General features: G+C 42.4%; 1 protein-coding gene across 8 annotated transcripts in view; it reads left to right on the top strand.

The window, feature by feature from the left end:
* CELF2 (CUGBP Elav-like family member 2) overlaps positions 1-16640 on the top strand; it is a 503518-nt gene that overhangs the window by 189546 nt on the left and 297332 nt on the right. For 2 of the 8 annotated variants that reach the window (XM_053665829.1, XM_053665831.1), the window contains exon 1: positions 3813-3832. The exons of 2 other annotated variants lie outside the window; for them this stretch is intronic. Coding sequence is in view for 4 of the 6 variants with exons in the window: in XM_053665832.1 (XP_053521807.1) it covers positions 16034-16107 (74 nt within the window). In the remaining 2 variants the exon portion in view is untranslated. Of the gene's footprint in view, positions 1-3812; positions 3833-15850; positions 16108-16640 lie in introns of those variants that run through there. 4 more of the 8 variants (XM_053665835.1, XM_053665834.1, XM_053665832.1 and 1 more) reach the window with 3 other exon arrangements.

The following is a 16640-nucleotide window of genomic DNA, read 5'->3' on the forward strand; positions in this document are numbered from 1 at the left end:
TCTTACCCTGGCAATGCACATGCCCACATGCAAACACAAGACAGGCATACAAAGGCAGAAAAAAGTTGGCATCGTTAATCTTGCACTTAGAAAGTTAGCTTTTTATTGTAGAAATTACCTATACTGTATGAATGCACATATAATATACCTTTAAAAGGGCTGATTCCCAGCTTACCCCAGGAGTCCCACATTGTGGTGCTTTCCCAGTTTTTCCCTCACCAAGTTCGCATTACTGGCTAAACATTTAATTTACAAAGTTAAAAACATCTTTTGGGACATAGAGAACTTTGAGATATACTAAGTTTTTGTTCTTTGCTAATTATGTCTGTAATCCTTTTGAAAATTTTCCCTACAAAGTGAGTAATCAGGATTGTTAAAAATTAACTGCCATTGCAGATAACCCCCCAAATAATAATTTGTCCCCTAAAGTGCTTAGTCTGCCTAGTTTTAATCCAGCCTTCATTTGAAATAATTCTTCAAAAGGAACTGATAAATGCTAGTAGCCAAAATATAACCAGTTAATCAATTTTGCATTAATTCACTATGTAACCTCTAAGGTTATTACATTGGAACAGGGTGAGGTTTGTTACACGGACCACTTCAAAGCCCCGCCTCCTGGGTGTGTCCGTGAGTCCGTGGCTGCACTGTGGCCCTGGCAGGAACACAGGCCGGGGGTCGGGGTGCTGTGGGCTGAGTCCTCACACTTGCTCATTATTGCACCCTCTGTGCAAGAAGTCATTCCGTCTTCTTCCCCTTGAACTTTTTCAGCTGAGATGTGACAGTATCAGCCCTGTCACATGGGCTGATATGAGATATGAATAAATATGAAAGGGGCATGAAATTTAAAGTAATCGCATGTAAGGAATTCTCAGTGTTGTCTGCTGTGCCAACTAAATGACTGAATTAAAATAAAAAGTGGGTTTTTTCCATGCATATTCGTTGAGGAAACTACATAAAGGAATTTTGAAAATAAAATACAGTTGACTCTTGAACAATGTGGTGGTTAGGGGCACAGTCAAAAATTATGTATAACTTTTGACTCCCCAAAAACTTACTTAGTAATAGCTTACTGTGGACCAGAACCCTTACCAATAACATAAACAGTCAACTGACATATATTTTGTATGTTATATGTGTTGTGTACTGTATCCTTACAATAAAGTGAGCTAGAGAAAAGAAAATGGCATTAAGAAAATTATAAAAAAGAGAAAATGCATTTACATTACTGTATTTATTGGACAAAGTCTACATATAAATGAACCTATGGAGTTCAAACTTTGCATATGCACAGGTCAATTGTAGTCCTCTCTCCAAAGTTCCAAGAGTTAAAAATAAATTCATCTCTTTATTTAGCTAATATTTATTAAGGACCAGCTAAGGGGCAGGCATTCGATTTAGTGGATTAAGAAGTACAAAGATTAATCGAGTGTGGACTCAGAATCAAAGATGTACAAATACAATATGCAAATGTTAGAAATAACATACCTTCTTTCTCTTCATTCAGCCTTATAAGCACAATTTCAGCGCATACAACTGGTGGATATAAGACCTTCAATCTGTCAATAAGGGAGTTTGGACAAGCACAACATTCTTATCTCTGTAGTCGTCTCATTATTTAGGCACCTAGACTGAATAGGGAGTGGAGAGAAAATGAAATATTTAGTGGTTTGATTCAATCCCAGTCCTTATTATTATGGGCCCATAATTCATTTCATTATAGGAATAGTGCCATGCACCAAAGCAGTGGCTTCTGATGCTAAGAATCTCTTCATGGACGAGCAAAAGCATTATCATCGTATGTTAGGACTTGCTTCATCCTTCAGGCCACACTAGAAACTGGATGGAAGTGCTAAGAAAGGGATTTCTGTCTGAGCAGCATATTCTTACCTGCCTCTACCAGACGGAACTGTGGCCTGTGGCAGTTCACTCATGCTCCTTTTTACTAATATTGGCAGTAGCAGAACACACCCAGTTTCATGACCACCTGGCTCTTCGGGTGCTTTCAAACACGTTAGCTTCGGTGGCCCCCACTTAGCTGCTGGGGCAACGAGGGATGCAGAGCGGTGAGGTGACTGCTCCTCCGCACCCACCACCCGTCCCCAGGGCACGGCTCAGACCCTTTATCTCCAAGGTCTCTGGGTCTGAGCTCATTTACATGATGTTTATCTGGCTGTAGATTTTTTATACCGTCTTTCCCTGGCAAGGTCATTCACTTTTATATATTCACTCTATAACTTTCATAGGCTACAGTGAAGGGAGGAAATGTAAACATATCTCAGTTCTAGGGACAGGGCTCTCATTTCATTATTTGACCTTTGTCAAGTTATTTATCCTGTTATCTGACTTCCTTCCAGAAATAGCGGGTGGTGACTGTTGTCACCTTGGCTTATTGTCCTCAGGCCAGTTGATAATCTAAGCCAGATCACTGTGCAGTGGAGAGTAAAGAACCTTCATCACCCTCCAGAAGGTCTCCATTTCTCTAGCTGTGGGTCAAGGCTAAATTCAGAGGTCAGAGATCTACGAAGATATTGGGGTGTATTTCAAGTCTTCAAATAAGAAGGAACCGGAAGCTCATTGTTATGTCCCCCACCCCACAATTATTTCCACAAAAGCCTGAACTCCAGGCTGTTACTGAGGAGCATGGTTCTGTGGACGGGGGACAGGTGAGGAGGTGCCTGGAGCCTGGAAGTAAGGAAACCGGCACTCAGCGATCCAGATCTGTGTCGGGCTGTGTCCCGTGTTGTTCCATCCAGGATGAGAGCATTCTTGGCTTCCCATCAGCACACACCTCCTGGAGCGGTGCCTTCGTCTGCACTTTTGGACAACTGCCTATTCTGTCTGTAGCATCTCGTCTTTACTGTGTGTGTTTAACTTGCTGTTTTCCTTGGCTAATCTGCATGGGATTCTTTTAATTCCAATAAACACAAGTGCAATGTGTATCTTCCCTGGCTAACTATATGCTAAACCCAGTGAGTATAATGAAGTAGGGAAGCAGGTTTTTCTTATTTTGGAAAAGAGCACCCAGTTGGCTCCAGTGTCGGTTAGGACTTAAGTGTGACAGACAATCTTTGCATCGCCTGCCTCCTTTAGGTGTCCCGCTTCAGGCTGATTATGGCTCTGATCTGCAGGAACTCTGTTAAGTATATCCAGGTTCTCTAATCTCCATCTTCCACATCCAGGACCCAGGGTGGGACTAAGGGTCTTGACCTTGTCCCTCTTCCTGAGGACAAGACTAGAGGAATTGATGAGTCCAACTATGAATCGATTGTCCCCAAAAAGAGAAGCAAAAATCCTTTCCAGCACACCAATCTATCCAGATCCCCTCTTGTTGTCTGTGATGCCTGCTGATAATTGATAACAAAAAGAAAACGTGAAATTGGCTCTGCCAGCAAATGTCTAAGAGAAAGGTAAACGATTCCCTTGTTTTTCTTTCCAATTTTTTCAGACGGTAATTACGAGAACCAACGCCAGCCAGGCTTGAGTGAATGCACACAAGACCCCTATAGGCAGCACAGTGTACTAATGTAAAAATATGCCTAGACAACATAACTTGTCAGAGAGGATTATTTCTATTTAGTGAGTCTGCAGGAGCCCCTTTGCTCCACCATTCAGAATTTGACTAGAGAAGAGAGTGGGGCAAGAGAGAGAGAGAGAGAGAGAGAGAAAGGGAGAGGGAGAGGGAGAGTGCGCGCATTAGTGAACAGCTACTGTGGCATTGATGTTTGAGCGCACTTCTGAACTGGCTTTGTTGAGACTATCAGTGTCTCAGTGCAGAAAGCATGCGCTGTCCCAAATCCGCTGTTACTATGAGAAATGAGGAGCTGCTTTTAAGGTATGTTGTGGTGGCCTTTGTTTTAATGTATGCTTTTCTCGTTTCCAGAACTGGCTGAAACAATAATCATGCTCTGAAGCAAGTAGCTTCCTTATCTTAGAAGAGAAAAAAAAATAATCTGGAGAGGAAGAGAGAAAGAGGGAAACAAAATCAAGACCAAGAGATTGGGAGGAAGAGAGAGCAAGCGAGAGAAAGGAAAAGGACTGCTGTGTGCGAGTTCTATTTGTACGAGTTGCCTTTTGAAAGCTTATCATGTTTTTGCTTTCTGTGATGTGTGAGTGGCCAGTGGCTCATTTTAAAGGTTCCGAATCTAGCTCTTGGTTTGTCTCTTCCTTTGCACTGTCTAAGCCTCTTTCATTATTATGCACTCTGCGTGGAATAATCACCGAAAAAGGAGCTGAGGAGACCCCATATTAGACTTGCGTTCCAAATACCACTCTAATGTGGACTTAGCCTACCTAGATAGTCCTTCTGTGTTACCAGGTTTGGATCACTTTATCCTGTTTGCCAAAACATGTACCTGTTTAAAGACCTCTGTTCATGCACGGCCCACGTATTGAAAACAAATATTTGTTTTCTCCATCTCTGTCAGGGTTCTTTCGCATACTGAGGACGAGCCACCACTGACCTTTTGGGAGCAGAGAAAGAATTATGAGAGAATTGGCATCCTGCTTTGAAAAATGTAGTCTTTTGTTTATTTGCTAGCAGACATTGTAGCACTGAATACATCTTTGGGTCTGACAATGGGACCGGTTGAACAATGGAGCTGTCAAACTAGCTTAATGCATGTCTGGGCCTTTTTTTTTTTCTCTTTCTAAACACCCTTTTTATCTGCTATAATCTTGTTTGTATAGACTATACAGAATGAAAGCTTTTAACACTACTTGTTTGTGGGTTTTGTGCTTTTAAAAAATTTAATATCTGCCGTTCATAGAGCTTTTTGCATTTCGCAGCTATGTCGTTGGATTAAGTTAGAGATTTATTGCTTACCTCTCTGTTAACTACAGAAAGAAACGTATTGATTGAGACTGCTTGTAATACCATTATCATTCCAGCAAATACCTTGTTATCAGACATACCTCTAAAGTATTTATGCTTGGGGATTTAAAATTTGCCAATTTGGTGAATTTATGGCAGGTAGCAAGAGAGAGAAGTTAAGAGGGATATTTCTATGTTTAAGTAAATTATAATTTTTAGCCTGTATCTTCTCTCATGACATCCACATAGACAAACAGTTTAGAAATTCAGGGGCAAGTGAGAACTTTTGCCCTTACAATTTTGGTCACGGACCATTATTATAAAACCTTTTAAGTTGTTAAGTTACAGGTCTCTGTGGAACATACTGATTTCTGAAATATGGTTATGTGCTTGTAAGACGCATTTCCATGCAGGGCAAACATTCCTCATGGCTTCAAAAATCTTGCTTTTATAACATAAGCACTGGTTTCTAAGGTGAATACAGTGAGACTTCAAAAAGAGAAAATGGGAAAATTTGGTTTGAATTTCTCATAATATTGAAGTGATTTTTCTTCTCATACTAGATATAAAAGAACAGACCCTATAATATTAAATGGTAATTGATTTCTATGAAAATCATCTCACTGCAGTTGGTTTCCATAAAGAATAATTTTTACCTAACATTTTAGTGTTTTGCTTTAATTAGCTGCTTGTGCCAGAGCAATATTTTGGAAAATATTAGTAAATTTATGGAGAGAGATTAAGAACCTAATTTTTAAAAACAGAAGGAGAATCATTTTAAGGGGTAAAACTTTAAAACATTTAGTTATAATTATTTCCTCTTTGATTATATTGTGGTTTAAATTAGTGATATTACTGGTAAATAAAAGGAAACAAGATGTATTCCTTATGAAAACACAGTTATGAAATATTAACTGTTTCTTAGAGTTTGGACATACATTTCAATTTTTTAAACTTAGGTTGCAATGTTATGAAATGTTATATTTAGTTCAGAATAATTCAGATTAATGTTACAGGCTAAATAAATTGCCTTCTCAAGTGTATATTTTTTTATGAACCATATATTAAGAGACTGGGTGGACCCAAAACATATCTGCAGCAAAATGATATTTTAAAAGTTACCCATTGTGAATAGAGTGGATTTTAAATGCGTACTTATTATATTCTCCTACTTCCAATGGGATCTGAACTGCTCACTCCATCGGGCATGCCAATAATTGCTTTTAGGATGAGCTCATAAAAGATAATTGGTGAAGCTTTATAACTGAAGCTAGCCCACAGTTGCCAGCGCACCTAGATTCTGCTTTCCTGGGAAGTTTTTATTCCAAAACAAAGGTTGCAAAGCAATTTTTTGTGGTTTGGAAAAAAAGTAGTCTCTTGTGCTTCCTAGCTCACCGTCAGTAGGACACTGAAAAAAAATATAAAACTTGGGAACCTCCATGTTGAATTTTTGACTAAATTATTATTATTATTTACCTGAGATCTATTCACTTGGACTTCTTGCAGCTCTCAGGTCCCTTCTGGCTTTGTTTGCTTCTCCTGTGGTTTGATCCATTACGAGCCAGAATTCGGAGACCCCTTTCCTAGCATTACCCAGGCGTACTATCTTTTAGCCTGATGGGAAGGCGTGAGATTGTTTGAAGTTGGCAAACTTGTCTACACCTATTTTCACAACAGCAACAAGATATGTAATCTGTATCCTCCCATCAGCCTCTATGTGTGATGATCCCCCTTGATAGTGACCTGAACAAATACCAAAGTAAATTTTAATTCTAAGCCCAGACTGCAGAAAAGGAACAGCCAAAGATTCAAACTGGGAAAATGGCTTCTTTCCGTAGAGTGACGATTGCACCCTGAGCTCAGTCACACACCAGCCTCGGAAATGCCCACTAGATGTGTTCGGTCTAAGATCTGTGCCCTCAATGTATCATTAGTATTCTTTTATTTGTTAAAATGAAACCTCACCATTTTCCTTTCTTTTTCTTTTTCTTTTAATATGAGTGTATACAATTACAAAATTTCCTTCTGGGGCTAAAAAAACAAAGAAGAGCATGTGATTAATATTCATATCTGGAACTTTACAGCAAGTACAGATTGTGCTTGAATACATAGGAAGTCATTCCAAGAGTGAATCAATACTAATTATTGTAATCAGGGGGGTTAATTAGGTGAAAACGTGGCTGGTGGAAAGTTCATTGCTCACAGCCCTGGAAACACCAAGGTTGATGAAAAGAAAGGGAAATCGCAGAAGGAAGAGTGTAGTGTGGGAATGACGGCTCCCGTGTGAGGGGTCAGGCCCGGTAGGTGAGAAACACACCTTGCTTTGGTGCGATCGTGGTAGTGGGGAAATGAGAAACCTCTGACACGGGTTCCCGGACAGAGACTTCTGAAACAGTCACTAAGACTGCAGTTGCTTTAGTGGCCTCTCATCCCGCTCTGAGCATCTTTCTATGCCTCTTCAAGCAGTAACAAGTAGTCTGTTCCGTTGCGATCATCCTTTCGATTGTCCTTATTAGTTAGCCTTTGTGAATTTCTTTCTACATTTTGGTAACTCCTGGGGGATTTCCCCTTTCATAAAACTATTGATTGCTTCTCTAATGTCTATTGGCTTTGCGAGTTTTTCTAAACTCACAGTGACTTTTATTCTGCAGGAAAAACAAGGCAGCAGTGGTGTAGAGAGGATTAAAATCCATGGCATTTGGCTTAACTGACATTGGGAAGAGGGTGTCAGAGGAAGGAAAGCATATGTGAGGTTTTAATGTTGTAGCCCATTAAGACTCGAAATGAAGTGTCCTAGAGCTGTAGCATCTTTCTGATCACGTGGTACCAATCCACAAAGATCGGACTGAGATGCAAGCCAGGCAGGCATGCAAGAGAGAGAGGGAGAGAGAAAATGTGTGTGTGTTTGAACATCCGCTCAATGCAGAATTGTGCTGGTTAACCCTAATCTGGGGTGAGTTGAGGTACAGTTTGTTCCCAAACGTGATCTTCTGCTTTACGTGACACCTTTTAAGAGTTATCATACACAGGTATGTTTGTCGTCACCATAGTGTTCTTCTCCCTGTGTGACTGATCCCAAGCACATTTTCTTGGATGTCAAGACCATCAGAGTTAACAGGAAATGGCATCTGTGGGGAGAGGACAGCACTGGCCCAGAATGACATGTAGTACCAGGACAGCTCGAGCTGCCACCTCCACCCATTCTGAGTGGACCCACCCATGACTGGCTGTTTAGGATTGTGATGAATCACTAGAATTTATGAAGCAGGACTTGCCAGCATGCCCTCAGAGAAAAAGAAACACTAGAATTTCCCTATAAAATCAGTTCAACCAGCTTTGTCATCTTGGCCAAGCAGAGCTTGAGGTTTGAAATTTTAAGGCTGATACAGCTACAATAGCTGGGGCTTTTTAAATGCCTGTCTTGAGAAAGGCAGCAGCTGCAGTCAGTAAAACCTCCACTGAGACCCATGGATGGCACTGCTGGTTCTAGATGGCGCGTGAACCAACCAGAACGGGCAGAGTTGTGCCGGATGCAGACGTGCTTCAGATGCTTCTCACCCCTCTCGTGATGTTGTCCACCTCAGCCACCCAGGGGCTGTGGGCCCTGCAATGCAGCAGTCTTTGTCACATTGGGCTTGTTTAATGTCTGGGTCTGAGACCCTAGCTCCCTTGTGGGTTCTGTGAGGTGGCCGACTGGTCATTCAGAGGGGATTTAAGCAGCACCTCTGTAGGTGAAAGTGTACTGAGTTGGAGATGGGTGGCAGGAGTTCCCGGTGGCAGCAGTTAGGACTGATTTTGACCTTCTCTCTGGAAACTGAGTTGATAAAAAGGGATGAGCTCTCATTCTAAGCCCCTGGATATTCATCTCCTGCTCTCCACAAACCACAGCCTTCCTCTTCCCTCTGAGGTTGGCTGCCGGCCTTACATGTGGAAGGGTCAACGCAACAGAATTAAGACTGGATGTTTCTTTCCCTTCCCACCTGCCAGTTCCAGGTTTAAACAAAGTTTGGAGGGTGGGAGTGTTATGATTGAGGTAAGGAATAACCTCAGAATTTATTATAATCGACTCTATGCCTGGCACTACACTACATGGTTTCTTTTATCTAATTTAATTCTCACAGATATCTAAGAGTTAGTGATAATTCTGTTATTCACATGTTAAAGATTAAAAAACTGAGAGAGGTAAAGCAATAGGCCTAGAAGACACCCAGCTCGTGGAGGAAGGGATTCTAATCCAGCAGTCAACCAAGTCCTTTCCTGGCCAACAACTGTTATAACCTTCCCTGAAAGTATAACAATCGGATATTTGATACTTTAAAGTCGGATCTTCCTCTGCAGCTGTATTTCCACCGTGGATTTGATTTGGACACATCTTGTAATGTTGCCACTGTCTACGCTGTGCAATAAGAAAGGGAAAAGAAAGCAAAAACAATCTCAGCAGTTTTTTTGCTCCTGAATTCTAATCCCAACTCCCCTCTTTGTTGCTATGTGTTCGTGAGGTCTTTGAGTTAAAGCGTTCTAAACCCCACTTTTCTCGGGCATTAGTCTGTATAAATAAAACAGATGTTGAAAGGAATAATGGAGTATTTTAAAGCTTCTCTCTTGACATCCACATAGACAAACAGTTTAGAAATTCGGGGGGGGGGTAGGTAAATTGAAATGAAAGGTACATTGAAATTTACCTTATACAGGTAAAAAGTCACATTTAAGGGGCCAAACAAGTCACACTGCAATCATAACCAATCTAGCAACAGAGATACACCGTGCTCAAGACAGGATGGACAGTCTGAGCTGCCCAGAAGCTGACCACGGCCAGGAACCAGGAAGAACAGTGGGTGAGACGGTGCCAAGTGCTGTAGGGCAGAGGAGGGGGTGCTGAGCTAGGCCCTGAAGGAGGGATGAGTGAGGAGGAGAGGGAAGAAGTTCTTGGGAAAAAACCCTGGCCTTATCTTTCTATTTAAAAAAAAGCAAAACAAATCCTGAGCCTCATCGCCTTTCTTTTTCAGATCCTCAAGGTCATTCATATCTCTCCTCCTTTCTAACCTTGCCATATTCCTGTGAAATAGGGCCAATGTAGCTATTAGCTTCCCGAGAGCATGGGGGAGAGGAAGCAATTGGGTCACGCCAAGGTTTACATTCAATGGTAGCGATAAGACAGAACACATTCCACTTAACTCAGGTAGATTGTTACACTAATTTTACGTGAAGATTTTGGGTAGCTTACTTAAGAAAAAGAGAAAATAAGCCTTTTTTTTAAAAAAAAATGGACTTTGTGTGAATTAGCATCAAAAGCAAATTTAAATAAAAAGTCATTTGGGATTTTTTTAAAAAACCTCTATCATGAGTTAAAAATGGCTAGAGAGTTGAACCATATTACAGGGAAAAAATAAATTTCCTGTGCTCAAAACCTTAATGTATTTCAACCTCCACATCACTTTAATAACTTGGTTACATAATTGCTGTAGGGAAAATTAGGCTAACACATTGTCATCTGAGGAGCATGGTAGGTTTCGATTTTTCAGCCATTCATCCCCACGAGGAAATGATGGCCAGCTATATGTCAAAGGTTTAGTGGTGAATTGGAAAATTGAATGACATGTTCCCAGTGTCCATCAACTCTGTGGCAGAATCAAGAGCAGAATCCAACAGGTGTGGTTCTTAAATCTCATAATCTTTTTCACACAGTTTGAAAATAGCATTTGCCTTAAAGAGTCTGGTCTGCACACACCATATCAGATGACTTCTAATCCTTGTAACCGAAAGCTCTCTGATGGGGCTCTGTCATCATTGTGGGTAAAGTAGATTCATGTATTTTGTGTTACAGAACCCCAGGTTTTTGCTCTCTTACTCCCGACTTCAATTCATTTGTTCAGGGAACGGAATGCTATTCCAGCAAATGGGGCTGTCAAACCTGCAGAAATTTCCTCTCAAGTTGAATTTTGATTCTTGCCAAGGTCTGTCTCGGGCAACCCCACCCCCGGGCTAAAACTTCCATGTCTTTTGCTTTTCCCCCACCTGTTGCTGCTTTCTCCCTGCCTCAGCCCTGCTACTGTATCCAGCCAGCTGTTGCCACTCAGCTGTCGTCAGTCGTCAAGCAGTCAACACGTGACAGTAAGACGAGCACTCTGGGCCAATTGGGAGAAACATTTTGTGGGGGTGGGAGTGTTGAAGGGTAGATGGCCAAGAACTAAAAACCTCACTGTGATAAGTATAAATTTTGTCCCTGCCGCCAGGCTGGCACCAGATAAGGGTACCTGGTATAGTCTGACAAATCTCGGCATCTTCAAGAGGCCACTGAAACATTCCTTCAGAGGCTGTTTTCCTGAGTGCCTTTGTGTACAAATCACCATGCTGGACAGACAGGCCTTTCTCATCTCCCCATCCTTTCTCCACTCTTCTCCTTCCCAGTTTTCACATCCAATTCACTCACTTCGTGGGACATAGTCTTAGGTCCTCCCCCTGCCCCCCTGGTAATGGCGGGAAGGCAGCCTGTCTCCAGAGGCAGCCGCTCCTGGGTCAGAAGGCAGCCTTGGTCAAAGCAAAGGCAAACTGGATTTCTCTGGCAAATAAGCAACCAAACAAGTCACTTCATTGCTGTAGTCACCTGCCTCTTCAGACAGGCAGCTGCAGAGGGAAGCTTCTAGCATTGTCTGGCTTCCCTTTGAGGGAGAGAAAAGGGGGAAGAGGAGAAAGAAAGAGAAAGCGGAGGGTGGGGGAAGCAGCAAAGTAATGGATTAGGAAAAAGGAAAGGAGTTAGAGGGGGAACTGATGAGCTGGTTGGGCTCTGGCTGTGACAGACCCATAGCGTTAACCTTTCATCCCCTTGGAATGGAAGCTTCTGGAAACTCTAGAGGGGCACCTCATTTCCGAGCACGAAGGTATGTACCCAGAGAACAATCTGCAGTTTGAGGGCCTCTTCAGAAGGGAGATAAATTCACCATTATGAATTTTTGCTCTATTAAAAACAGATTCAGAAAAATACAAGATTGCAAAAAGCCAGTAGCAGCTGTTCTCAAGGGAGAGTGACTACTTAAAATTCCCATAAAGTGTAAAATATGAGTTTAATAATGATTTCATCTTTATTGGCATTTAATTTCACTTAAGTCGTTTTAAGACTGTGATAAAAATCTCCATTCCAGAAGCTTTCAAAGTGGGTGGGGGAATACTAAGGTGATCATTTTAAACTTCTGATTAGTGATCTAAAAAAATAAAGCATTTATGTTTTTAGGTGATATTGTATGGAGCTAAGAAAAAATATATTTGCAATGTACTACTTAAAGTTCTGGCTTTTGCTGTTGTTGTTTTGTGTTTTTTGCAAGTTGCCAATGAAACTGGGTAAGCCAAGAACAAACACATGGCCACAAAGTCAGATACTCTCTTAGGTGCTTAAAATTCATGTGGATTTCTAGTTTATTGGCCGGAAATGATGGGAAATCCTCTTATAGGGCCTGCAGTCCTTGCTGCAAATGGCAATGAGCGCAGCGGGCTTAAAAACAAAAAACAAAACCCAAACATCTATGTTAATAAAATTTGATCTGAAAATGTGATACGGGAAAAATGTTTTGGATTCTCCTTTGTAAATATGAGCCAGAAGGGAGGGGGGAACCCCTCTGTGAAGGTGGCTTTTTGACTTGACACAGCAGTGCTAGTTCATCTACAGTAGCACAGCCGACGGTTTGCTTCTAAAGAGATTGTGATGCGTGAGGTTATGTGAAGGAACACGTTTTTTAAAATGGAGATTTGTCATAAAATGTACAAGGCTGCCTGCAGAAGAAGAAAATTGTTTGGTTACATACGTCAATCGCTATCTACCAGGCACCAGTCTCTAGGTTAGAGTGGACACTGTGTGCAAAGGTGCTCGTGGGGCCGCAGTTGAGGGGCTGCCTTCCAGTTCCTGGACTGAGGGGGGTGACAGAAGCAGGATTGTTTGGTTTCAAGCAGTGCGTACTCTATGCACAAATGTATTTCTTAGCACTCTGTCTCTGCTGAGGGGTTTTTTTCCTTTTTCTTTTTTTTTTAAATGCCAGTGATAATTCAGAGCTCAAACAATCACCATTGGTCAAAACTCCATTAGAGAGGAGGAATGAGAGGAAAAGGGGTTTGCTGAAACAGCACAATGCCCCCGATTGCCTTGGAAGGCCTCGTATAAAAATGAGGTCATTCAGAAACTTTCCCTTGAAGTGCTTCCAATTCTTGAATTGCCTTTTGTTTGGGAAATGAATAGTAAGTTGATTAAAAAAAAAAAAAAGGAGACAATTAGTGAAGGTAGGGGATGGGTTGGGGGTAGAGCTTGAGGTTTTTCTACAATGAAGCCTGGTCCTTCGTGGTGTCACCGACCAGGTTGTGTCCCCAAGAGGAGCCTGCTGCGGGCCCATCCTCTTTCCCTGCTGTTGGTAAGATCCTTGGCTATAAAATAGCTTCACTGAACCCAAGTGCTCAACAGTGGCCCAGTGGAGCTGTCTGCCAAATGACTCAAACTGCCAAAACATGATACCTGATGGCTCATTACTGCGTGAAAATTTTAAAAAGGAGTCCCATTCAGTTGCTTTCAGATTTTTACTTATTTTTTTTGCCTTCTGTCAAAGCAGTTAAATGAGAAATTTAAGCTTTTCATCAGGTGTTTTTGGTTGAGTGTTTTTGTTTTGTTTTCGTTTTTAAGCTCAAGAGCTTTTGAAATTTGTATTTTTGAAAATGGCTGATGTACATGTGCTTATATCATGGAAACAAAACCCTTGGGGGTGTGTATTTGTTTCTCTCTGGTCCCTACATCAAGTGCTTATGCGGTTACTGCATAGTTTGGCTGCCAATCTATTTAAACTCAACCATACCCCATAAGCTTTCCTTGGTGCATGTCCTCGCTGTATTCCAGTAAAGAGTGATCTTTTATATTTGAAACTGGTCTTGCTTCTAACTTTAAATGGTGAAGCAAACGTGCTTTGAAAACTCTGGAACACTCTAGTTGTTAAATAAGGCAATAGCCTATGCACTTGTAGTTCTTTCTCTATGACCTACTTACACACTACTTTACTCTCCTTATAGTATGATTAAAAGCTGCTTTGAATCCACGATGGCCTCCAGGGATTGGTGGCGAGAATTTAACAAACTGCTGAGAAGGCTTAAGTCAGTAAGAGGCCTTAAGTCCCGACAGCTTCTCCTAACTAATTCACATGCAATTAAAGGGAGAATAAAAATTTCAGAAGTGTACATGTTAATGAAGCCTTTTCTATCTCATAGACTGTGGATATAGATGGCGCTTTATTCCATAGCTGATTGGAAAACATTTTTTCCTTTTGATGAAGGCAGTTATGCTCTGCCTCTGTTATGGGCACTGGTTCTGTTTGTTCGCTAAAAAATAAATTTGTTATATAGTCAGCTCATTATATACATTTGGGATTTATGTAGATAATGTGTGTAAAACCCAAAGCTGTCAAGGTTTGTCTCACTTATCCAGCTAATTATTAAAATTATTGAAATACCAACAAAATTTTTACAATTTCAAAGGTAGCCTGTAGTAGCTGGGGTAGGGAAAAAATGTAACCCATTATTCAGAAAAGCTTGGGCGTTTTGGATACAAGAACTCACTTATTGCACGCTTTTCAATTCCTTATGAACCTAGACCTGGTTCCTCAGAAAGGCAATGTTTTCAAATGAAGTTTAGTCCTAGTCCTACATTAACTGTCTTGGAATTAGAATTATCCTGGTCAAAAGCTAGAAATATTGTTCAGCCGAAGAAGAAAATCAAGTGAATTATGTATGTTTGGCCTTAATTGAATATTCCAGGCCTGTTAACTCCATATTGCTCAATGCATCAAGCCTGGATTTAAAATTGGTGTGTGAATTTAAAATTGGCATATAAATATTTTCCTTCATAACCTCTAAAGCTGGTCAGTTCTCATCACACAAGAATTGGTGAGATTTTTTTTTCCTCCATATTGTGGTGTTCGATACATTTAACACAGATGATACAGTTAACTACACGTGACTGAGTTGTTTAACCCCCTGGCTACTGTGATTACCAAGAGGCAAACTATTAATATTAATGTCTGCTCTGCAATTTATGATGTTACTTTAGACTGTGAAATAGGCCATCAAGTAGTCTTACATACATGTGACATTGTGAAAAGTTTGGTTTCATTCAAATAACCAAACAATAAAACAATAAGGAGAATGCTAAATTAGAATGCCGCCCTATAAATTACTTATCTTTTAAAAATTTGAGCAAATCCCCTGGAAAATCCAACTCATCTTGTATTTTTTTGTAGGCATTTTGTCCTTCACAATCCCTATCAGGAAATCAGTCACAAATCTTAAATGGTAATTTAAGCTTCATGGTCATTATAGGCCTAACACTCTTTAATGAAGTCACTTGGTTTTTAATCATTGTATTACATACTTGGAAATGACAAATTTGTGATTTATCTTTTTAAAAGAAAATGTGATTTGTTACTGTTTCTTATTTTCAGTCCCTTATACTTAGTGTTTTCAAGATGATACAAAAGTAAACATAACTGTGCAGAGAGATTGATTCATCTTTCTCCTTAAAGCTCTGAGACAAGTCCCTACATTTCACTTGGGCCATTTTTGAAGTGTTTACTTTGGCTAAACCACGAATCCTATTTCAGTTATTATGATTAGTTCGTACACTAGCAAGAATGTTACACTGAGAGCATTTAAACAAACAATTGACATGATTCCACTCCGGTGTCTTTGGGAGTTTGGCTTTGACCGAGAGGTGAACTAAGCTTTGGCCACGCAGTGGCACGAAACCTAACAACGGTTCTCCGCGTGCCAGGCGCCCTGGAAAGGGGAATTGGGAGGAACAGTGCAGACTCAGTGTGGTGAGCGTTTCTAGACGCTCTGGACCCTAGGAAAAGTCAGGCTAAATTTAAATCCGGTGAGCACAGCAGCCCTCGCTCTTGCCTCGGGCAGGTCCCTCCCCCGGGCGGGCCCGCAGGGGTTAAACTGCTGCGCGCGGGCGCGCAGCTCCGCCTCCGCTCGCCGCACCTGGCGCTCCGCAGCTCTTGGCCTTGGCGCTAGATTTCGGAGGGGATTGGCGGAGCGAGGGAGGGGGAGAGAATGTGACAAGTGCCGGCTTCGGCGGCCGCCGCGGGGAGGCCGCGCACCTGTCCCTGCCCGTCTCGCCGCCCGCGGCCGCTCGGACGCGCGCACCGCCCCCTGCTCCCCAACACCTCCCGCCCTCCGAGCGCCGCGTGCGCTGCGAACATGACTTCTGCCTTCAAGCTGGATTTCCTCCCGGACATGATGGTCGAGGGCCGCCTGCTAGTTCCTGACCGAATGTGAGTGGGGCCCTGGGGGCACGTGTAGCGGAGCCGGCGCTCTACTTGCGCCCCCCGGCCCGGTAGCCACTGCCAAATCGCTTTCCCGGATCCCCGAGGAGGGCGAGGCAAGCTTGGCGGCTCCACCGCCCGGGAACGCCGGAACGCGGGTGGCGGCTCCGAACCAGCTACCTCCCCTGGGCTTTCGAGCTCGAGCAGGGCGCGGGGAGGAGGGAGAGTGTCCTGACCTGCCAAGCGGCGCGGGGACCGGAGGACGGAGCGCGGGGACTGGGGTCCGGAATCGGGTCGGGGACCCGCGAGCCAGGCCTGCGGACGTGAGCGGGGACCGAGTGAGGACTGGTCAGCGGGGTGCGGCGTCCCGGGGTGGAGTACGCGCGTGCACGCTCCTGTCATTGGAAATGCGGGGCTGTTGGAGCTTTGGTGGCCCATTTAAACATTCCTTCTTACCAAATTATCCGCTCATCTGACTTTGCATTTGCAAAGATTCCTTTTCTATAGTGGGAGAGTGGAAGGAGAGAAGAGGAAAGAAAGAA

Source organism: Artibeus jamaicensis, unplaced genomic scaffold, assembly GCF_021234435.1.
Source record: "Artibeus jamaicensis isolate MK-2021 breed Jamaican fruit bat unplaced genomic scaffold, CSHL_Jam_final contig_426, whole genome shotgun sequence".
NCBI classification, from domain to species: domain Eukaryota; kingdom Metazoa; phylum Chordata; class Mammalia; order Chiroptera; family Phyllostomidae; genus Artibeus; species Artibeus jamaicensis.